Genomic DNA, 9,186 nt, shown 5'->3' on the forward strand with positions numbered 1-9,186 from the left:
GGGCTTGCTGTTATAATACATCAGCAAGCTGCTTTCTACTCAATTCACAAAAAACTGTGGGTGTTATAATTTGTCTTATTATATACAGTAACCACATACATAATGTGTGGCCTTACAGGATGGCTATCGATCAGTAGGTAGAGTAGGTCATCTACTGAATGCAAGGTTGGTGGTTCAGTGGCTGATTGGCTGCTCCATTCTTCATGCTTCATCCTTCGGCAAGATACCACAAGTAACTCTCTGATGTGTGAATGGGTGAATAAGGCATGTTGTATAAAACGTTTTGAGTGCTCAAGTAAAAAAGTACTATATAAGACTCAGTCCATTTACCACTGGAACCAGTATAGGGTTCAAGGGGAGGCTAGAACATATCCAAGTGAAGGCCTCAGTCACACAGGTCTAGAGACCAGTCGTTGACCTCCTGGTGATCACTGGTCTGTAGAGAAAAGTGTTCACAAAAAGAGGTATATGGTGATGTCACTAGCAGACTGCTGTGATCGCCTGTAGTTTGCATTGGGCACAATACAAATTCATGCAATTCATCTACAAGCAGTCACCAAGTGCTTGTAGAGTGGATGTAGGAAGTGTGAAAACCAGAAACCGAGACTATTTTCTTCCAAAGTAAAAGCCTCATCTTTTCAAGTGTGTTAGTGGCTGTAATAAGGTAGAAGTTAGATTTTGAAGACACACTCTCCATTTCTGGCTAGCAGCACACTTTTTCCAAGTTTCAGTACTGCTTGGCAAGTAAATTGTTTGCTGATGAATCTGTGACATCCACTAAAACAATCTGCTACCAACAAAATCAATCATCAGGAGGTTTTTGGTGTAGCACCCTTACACCCAGGTTCACCCAGCGAGAGCCCTCACTCACTCGACACATTTCACTTGTGACCATTGGTGGACAGGGAGTCGTTGACTGATCCCCAGGATTATGTGACTGAGGTCTAACACAGAGAGAAAGTTGGGATAGTACCTGGAAAGAAAAACAACCTGTGGGGCTTGGGCCAAAAAAAATAAATAAATAAAACCAAAACACACATTAGTGGCTAATCTACAAAGACTATGGCCAGATTGTTTAAAAATTGTCACAATTGAGCTCCGAGACTCCAAACTGGAATATAATTACAGGCTGAAGCATTGTTTAAATAACTGAAACATAAACAGCAGTTATAACTGTGAAACAGTATTGGGTAAAAGCAATGGTGAATTGTTGGGGTGGTCATGTTAGGTTCAATACAGGTCCTTTGTCTTTAACTGGTTACAATAATTACAGCAGTTTTCTCATTATGTGTCTTAGACAGGTTCCAAAAACAACTAGACCTTTTAGCTTATCACAAGAACCAAGATAAGGCTATTACAAATCAAAACACTTGCATAGTATGTTTTCAATCAATAGTGTTAATACCAGAACTAAATCACTGAGTTATATTTACACATTTAAGATGTGAAACAAAAAATGATCAAGTATCACAACAGATAATAGAAGTCACAACTCTGAATCTTGAGACACACTTTTAGCTGAAAACATTGCAAAAATCACATGTTGCTGTCATGCAAGCGTCTGAGCATGCTGCCTCGTTTCCTTTGGAGCTCCAGTGAACGCTTAGCTGGTAATTACGATTTTCTTGGCTGATTGAGCCGTGTCATGTTAGAGGTGGAGCAGAGAGCCAAACATTTCTACAGCCTCAGTAATAACAAGCTAGGTCGACCCTAAAATGACATCTGGCTAACACACGCAATCGCATCAACATCTGCGTGTGCGCACACATGGGCATCTGCTCATGCGCATGTTCATCTCACGTCCCACGTTTGTGCACGCTTCAAAACTACTTATTCAAGTGAGGGTTTGTGGCTGTCAGAGTCTATACTAAAACACAGTTTGTGTGCGTTTGCATGTGTACAGGCTTTGGTCTGAATGTGTCTACATCTGTAATTGCTACACAAGCCAGTCTGTTACCCTCAAACAGGATGAAGCTGCTGTTAATTTGCAACAGTGGCGATGGCACCTCTGCAAGCAACATTCGTTTTTTGGTAAATAATATGATGACTATGTGATGAGCAATTACATATCAAATCTGGAGACTGTAAAAATGAAAAACAATTTGGGAAGAATAATAAAAAAATAAATGCAGAAAAAATAAAGACATTGTCATTCCAGTCCAGTGTTAAGCTTTGCTGTTTTGTTCTGCTCTACCTCTACTTTATTAATGTGGAAGTTTATTGACTAGGGCAAAAAAGAAAATACAGTAAAATCCCCCCACTACGTTTATATGTTTGGGGGAATTAAGCCAGTTCTTACAGGAAATGCTTGACAAGGCTTCCAATATGAATGCTGCTGGAAAAGAAGGTATAAAGTCTAAACATGAGTATATCTGGAGCAGAGGACGGTATATAAAACCGCCACAGTTTCTGTTTGGTCACCCAAAATAGCATCACCAACATTGTGTCTGGCCAAAAGTGAGATATGGTCATAAGCACACTTTTAGTTTGCAAGAAGTCAGAAAGTCCTTTCTACAGGCCTCACAACGTGCCAGTCAGATTGACCTTTTGACATGGTGGATATCGTGGGCATGGTGGCGTACAAATGGACTGTGCAGAAAGGGGATTTCAGGATATAGCAGGCAAAACAGTTTTGCTTCACTGTAACTGCTGTCAAAGTTAAAAGAAACAGAACCTTGACAAAAACATTACATAGACTGGTGAGTTAAACATGTGGGTCAGAGGACCCACATGTTTAACTCACCAGTCTCATCACATGACGAACTCTACTCAACTGAAAATAAAAAAGTGACAGGAACAGGCATATTTTACAGTAAGCCCAAGGTTAAAACTGTCATAATAAAAACACAAGTGAAAGCTGTCAGGCTACCCCAGGCAAACAGCAGCAAACTGTAACCAGCTAAACCTTAGGGGCTTCCCGGGACAGTCACACATCCCCCTCACTGTTTACAGAAAAGCCGAGGAGGTGGAGGTGCGTGTGCGCAGACAGTTACTTATGTAACTGCAAAGAGGACTCTGACATGCTGTTAGATATTACAGACCTGTTGCAACGGATTCAAAAGCACATGACGCAGCACAGCGCAGGTATACAAAGATTAACTCAAAAAATTTGCTGACTTGCTCTTTATTTGCCAGCACCCTGCTACAATGGCACAGAACACGCAACAACATCTCCCTCTCTCATCCCGGCCTTAGTGAATCAGGTCACGCCGTCTGATTTCTGGATCCCACATTGGACAAAAGCAGAATTGTCTTCGTAGCCACACATCAGCTGACCAGCGCTTTGTCGTGAAAGAGAATTGGGCTAGTTTGCTGTTAAAAAAGGTATATTTAGCAGAGTGGAACATCTGCCCTTTGCAGGTTCTGTCCTATCTGAACAGTGTAAATAATAAACTACTTTGAACAAGCATGTTCAAGCTTCATCCCTGTTTGTGGTTTGCTGACTGCAAGGATCACTCTGTACTGCAACAGCGAGGCCAAGTAATCCAAACAATTTACCTAACAGAGCAAGAAGGTCCATCATGATGTCTTTTGTGGTGTTAAGTTGTAGCCAAGAATTTTTGACAATTTATCAATGACCAACTTCAGAGACTGGTTCAACTCGGCTCACGACAACAAACGGGCAATGGATATACTGTTTGTGCACTCTGGCCCTCTCTTTAATGAGCAATGAGGATCTTCCCCATGGAAGACACGTTGGACAAACATGCCATCTTCCTGCTGCATCAACAGTTCTTCAGCAACATCTCCCAGGAGGAAACAGACCTCTGTTTCAGTCTCCAAGTGACACAACTTCCAATTTGGTCATGCACAAAAGCAGCCATAGCATGCCTGAGTTCCTCTTAACTCGTAATTCAATAACTGGGGTTCATTCCCCAGAGGAATTTGGAAGACTTTTTCCAGTACCATCATAACAGATTTTGTTAAACACATTACTACTGGTCATCTTAGCATCGGCACACCACTGAATATGTTGTTGAATACAATAATCTACTAAGCTTTAGCCAAAGAGATGATTTCACATATGGTTAAACCAAATTTTGGAGTCACTTTCAAAGTACTTAACTCATCTCTGTGGTATTATCCAGTTCTGGAGTGCCAGTCATAGTTTCATTCATTCTTGCATGACATTCTATCATTTCTAGAAACCAGAATCATGGTCAAATACTGCCTGTATTATGAAAATTGTTAATGCTCAACAGTTTAATTTCCCATCACACAATCAAATTCAAATGAAATTACAGTTAACTTTGTCATTATACCGCTGCAGCAGCAACATTGGTAAAGGTTTGACCTCCAAACGACGACTTTTATCAGTTCATTAGACAAAACAGAAACGGAGAAACTTTTGAGAACTAATTCTTATTGCCATTTGTAGACACAGCTATGTTAACATAACATAAACAGTGAAGCTGGAGGACGAACACTAACACTTTTCCACTTATAAAAGTTAACGTGTTAGTGTTCGTCATGGTTAGAGACAAATGCAATCGCATGGCAGGATGCTGTAAACGGACCAAACTTCAGTCAGGAGAACAACTGAGATAATCCATCCACAATACAAGGTTAGTCATTAATATACTGCAACAACATGGGAATAGAGCAGCTGCCAGAGAATTCAACATTAATGAATCAATGGTACAGAAGTGGAGGAAGCAAGAAGAATGAGTTTAATCAAGTTTGATTTATCTGACTGCTTTGTTTCGCTTAATGTGCCTTATAATCCCGTGCACCTTATGGTCCGAAAAATGCGTACTGCACACTGCAGTTTAATGTTGCAAAGCACCTCTTTTTAACTTCAGTGGATATTATACATGGTTATGCTCAGTATATGTCAGCCCATTTCTACTGGAAATGCCTTTTGGTTAAACTTTCAGCAAGGAATTTGCATTTGCACTGTTACATTTTTATAAAGCTTTAATGTACATAAAAACCAGCTTCTTGTTTAAGTGAAAATAAATGGAAGGTTGTCTTTTTGCGCTAGTAATGTTGTGGAGTTGTATTTTGTCTCGCATCAATTATATCGTCAGTTATATCGTTATTGCAAATTTTCAAATATATATCGTGATAAATATTTTTGGCCATATCGCCCTGCTCTACTTCTCTCTCTTGTAGTTCATGCTTTTTCCTTCCCGCTGTCCCTTTCCTTCCATCTATCTGCAGGGATCTCTGGCTCCAGGTAACCAAGCTACTCTGTGTTTATTGTTTGTTGTTGCTCATTACTTTTCTTTCTTTTCTTTCCCCACACCTCAAACAGTCCTGGCTGTCTCCACATTGTTGTCATGCATAACAGCAGCAGAGAACACTGGCTTTTCTCTGTAATGCTTCAAGGTCTTGATCTTACTTTGCTCTAACGCCGTTTTCACACAAAAGCAATGTGACTTATTTCAAAGCACTTTATTAATAATGGATTGCATTTTATATAGCGCTTTTCGGGGCCCTCAAAGCGCTGTACAATTCCACTATTCATTCACTCTCCCATTCACACACTGGTGGAGGCAAGCTACAGTTGTAGCCACAGCTGCCCTGGGGCAGACTGACAGAAGCGAGGCTGCCATAATCGCGCCATCGGCCCCTCTGGCCAACACCAGTAGGCAGCAGGTGAAGTGTCTTGCCCAAGGACACAACGACAGAGACTGTCCGAGCCGGGGCTCGAACCGGCAACCTTCCGGTTACAAGACGAACTGCCAACTCTTTGAGCCACGATCGCCCACGATCACTTTGAACATGATTTTGTTGATAAATTATTATCTTTATTATTATTATTATCATCATTAGTAGTAGTAGTAGTAGTAGTATTACAGAAGAATTTTAGCACTGTATCCTCCTGAGAACCGAGGAAAAAAGAATCTTCCCATTAAACGTTTTTTTCTTTGGATCTAAAAGAGGTAACCCAAATACAGGAGATATCACTGGAAAGCCCAGGAGGTCCTCTACGTAGTACATCAGGACGTAATAGGGTACCTGAAATAAGTCAAAAGATATAGACTAAAAACAAATGTCCATTACAGAGAACATGCATTAAACAGTGCTTTTGCACCAACAAGGGGATTCCCAAAGAGCTACTGGGAAACTGGCATAACACAGCACGTTGTTTAATGTGTCCTTAAAAAGAATTGAGGAAACAAGCGGAGGACAAAAGAAGAAGCGGCAGGTCTAAATATATACACATCTATAGCAGATGAGCAGCATCTGAAAATCGTGTCTTACGAACCAGTGGTCTTTGATTTATTTTCCTATCAATCATAGATTGGTTTCCCCAGAGCCCTCACCTCAGTGTGGGATCATCTCAACAGTGAAGAGAGCAAAATTCAGCCAACGTCCACAGACGAGCTTTGAATGTCTTTCAAGATGCTTGGAGAACTATTCATGAAGATGACTGAGGTAACATGAAATGTTACCTAAGAGAGTTCCGGCTGTGTTAAAGAATTAAAGTTGATCTTACCTGACATCGACCATCATGCTCATTACAATTGTAAAAACTCTGTTTCAATGAAATCTCTGCACCCATTTCCCATTTTCTTAGGAAGATATAAAGAAATCTGGGGTGGCTCAAGACTGTATGCAAGCAAACTACACTGAGTAAAAACAGCTGCTAACTGTGAATTTTAGTATAGTTGAACCATGACATCACAAATTCTGAATGTGTTCATTTGTTAAAGTTTATGCCAGAATAAGATTTCATGCTGGTCAGTGCAGACATTTGGACCAGCCTCTAGAACATACCACAGTAATACTGACCACCAAATCTTCCCTCCTTACTGCACGTCATTTTGAGCCCTGCCCGTCATGAACTTTACATCAATGCAGACTTAAAAGGCGCAATAAAAAGTTAGACTTGAATAGTACTGACAGGACTATTAAAGACACAGCAAGTCTTTAATGGCACTTGTTTATCTTTGCACATGCTGATGAAAACTGTGTAGGCACAAGAATGAACTTTACACTACCGAAGCAGGAAGTGCTGTCACAGCCTCTGAGGTGCTCGTGACTCCCTACCAAAAGTGAAAGCCTTGGATTTCATATTTTTGCATGGAAAAAACTATTAGTTTAATCTTTTACTAGGGAGGTGGGATTATGCTTAGCCTTAGCTGAACCGTGGTTCACTGAAGTAAAGTTATGCATAAAAGTTACACATTAATGTTTTGTTTAAGGTTAGTAGTCATGGTTCACCCAGTGTTATGTGATAGGAGCTGCCCTGATTAGGATGATAAGATTAACATTTGAATGTTGGACATTTGCTATTATTCAAATTCATATCTTCTTGCTTTTGAAGAATACACATTAGATAAACCTTGCCATTAAATGTATACACTAGCATGCATTTTCCAACCTTCTTTGTCGTTCACGTCATGCATTAATGTTTGCTTATTCCTCATCATTTCTTTTGTAAATATGTGTGAGAACCACTGAGCCCATTTCCGTGCATGCATAAACACACTTGGCCTGTAATGCTGATCTAAGTTTGACCTATAGAGAAACAGAAATATTTTACCACCACACCTAAAAGTCATATTCCGTTCAATCCCACTCTGATTTTTATGCCTTTCTACAATAAAAATTTTAATGTAAAATAAAGGCTTTTGTTTTTAGATTAAAGGCCAACGTTTGTAGCATATCACAGCCTCAAATCCCATCAGATGAACAGCAGCAGATATCAATGTAGATGAAACACAGTGCACACCCCCTCGCTCACTGTAAACACCTCACAATGTAGCTAATGGGAACAAATGTGCTGACAACATGAGAGGACACTATGCACTGTGATCAGTCAAATTCACCCGCCTAGCCTCTCAGCATGCCTTATCAGAAACACACACACACACACACACACACACACACACACACACACACAAAGCAGAGTGTAAGCCTTTCACATGAATCCAATGAAACTGAGACTTTCACACCTGGGGGCTTCTCACCTCTCAATCCTTGTGATTCTATCAAGCCCACATGAACCAGATTTGGCTGTTTTCCCCTTTATTTCAATAATTAGGGACATCACATATAACTGTCAACTGCAACCTCCTCGCACACATTTTATCAGTCTCACACACTCACGCCCCTTCCAACCTCCACTTACTTTTCAAAGCCTGGATCAGAGCCTTGCTGTCTTTAATCAGCTCTTTGATGAACTTGTTGGTTTTGTCCAGCTCTAGTTCGTGAGACTTGAGTCTCTCCCTGAACTGTGGACTGTCCAGGTAGCAGTCGCTGAATTCCAGGGCAGGTAATCCCATCTTCTGCACCACCACCACCCGGCAAAAGAATAAACGATTGGGACAGCAGGAGGAAAGAGGAACGAGATGATGATGATGGAGGGAGAAAACCTGTTGTTCTGGTGCTGCTTTTGCTGTTGTAAATGATAGAAAATCCAATTACAACATGAAAACAACAGGGCGGAGATGGATCCGAGAGAAATCCCTACCTACATAACCTCGTTTTTCTTTGCAAAGGAAAACACTCAGGCAGACACACAAGGCAGCAGCAGTAACACAACAAGACATCCAATTAAAATTAAATTTCAAAAGGGGGGGGGGGGGGGGGGGGGGAGAGAGACAGAGCTGAATAAGTGTCTGGAAATGGATTTCAAAGAAAAGGTGTCCACTTGCTCAGGTAAGCCGGTGCTGCATTCCTCTCGAACGACTCATTCTGGACCGGACAGACTGAAACGGGGCCGAGGAGGAGGGAGGCAGCAAAAAAACAAAACTCCGCTCGTAAATGCGGTGTCTTCCCTGGGCGGTTTTAAATGCACTGTTTTCTCCCAGCACCGCTCAGCTCAGCGCCGCAGACCGTAATCAACCTACCCCGACAAGGATAATCCACTGATTGACGTCTGTCTAGACCAATGAGATGGCAAGGCACGACGTGGAGGGCAGTTTCGACCATTTAGGGGCGGATCGAGCGGTGAGCTTCTCCAGAGCAAAGATGGGTGGGATAAAAGAAGGAGGGTCCACTCTGACCAAGTTTCCTGAAACTGCATTGGAAAAGTGAACTCTTAGAATTAGATGGAAAGAGCAGCACCCAGCATATAAACAGTGAAAATATTCGCACATTACTACTTCCTTCATAATTAATTAGTAATTAATACTTAGCAGGTAGGCTTAATTTTATTAAGTCAACATTCTACCTTTGATACTTCAACCAATGTCAGCATGTTACACTCTAAACAGAAAAACAAAGAAAGTA

At 41.1% G+C, this 9,186-nt stretch overlaps 1 protein-coding gene across 4 annotated transcripts in view; it reads right to left on the minus strand.

Annotated features, from left to right (window-relative positions):
* LOC308387578 (rho GTPase-activating protein 26-like) overlaps positions 1-8,821 on the minus strand; it is an 86,172-nt gene extending 77,351 nt beyond the window's left edge. Inside the window, exons 1-2 of one of the 4 annotated variants that reach the window (XM_080867736.1) lie at positions 8,610-8,821; positions 8,084-8,240 (exon numbers count right to left, since the gene is read on the minus strand). In XM_080867736.1, the coding sequence (XP_080723862.1) occupies positions 8,084-8,237 (154 nt within the window). In that variant the 5' untranslated portion in view covers positions 8,238-8,240; positions 8,610-8,821. Of the gene's footprint in view, positions 1-8,083; positions 8,351-8,425; positions 8,559-8,609 lie in introns of those variants that run through there. The other 3 variants (XM_080867735.1, XM_080867737.1, XM_080867734.1) reach the window with 3 other exon arrangements.
* Between the last annotated feature and the right edge of the window lie 365 nt (positions 8,822-9,186).

The sequence above is a fragment of the Rhamphochromis sp. 'chilingali' genome (assembly GCF_963969265.1).
Source record: "Rhamphochromis sp. 'chilingali' genome assembly, chromosome: 19".
Taxonomy (NCBI): domain Eukaryota; kingdom Metazoa; phylum Chordata; class Actinopteri; order Cichliformes; family Cichlidae; genus Rhamphochromis; species Rhamphochromis sp. 'chilingali'.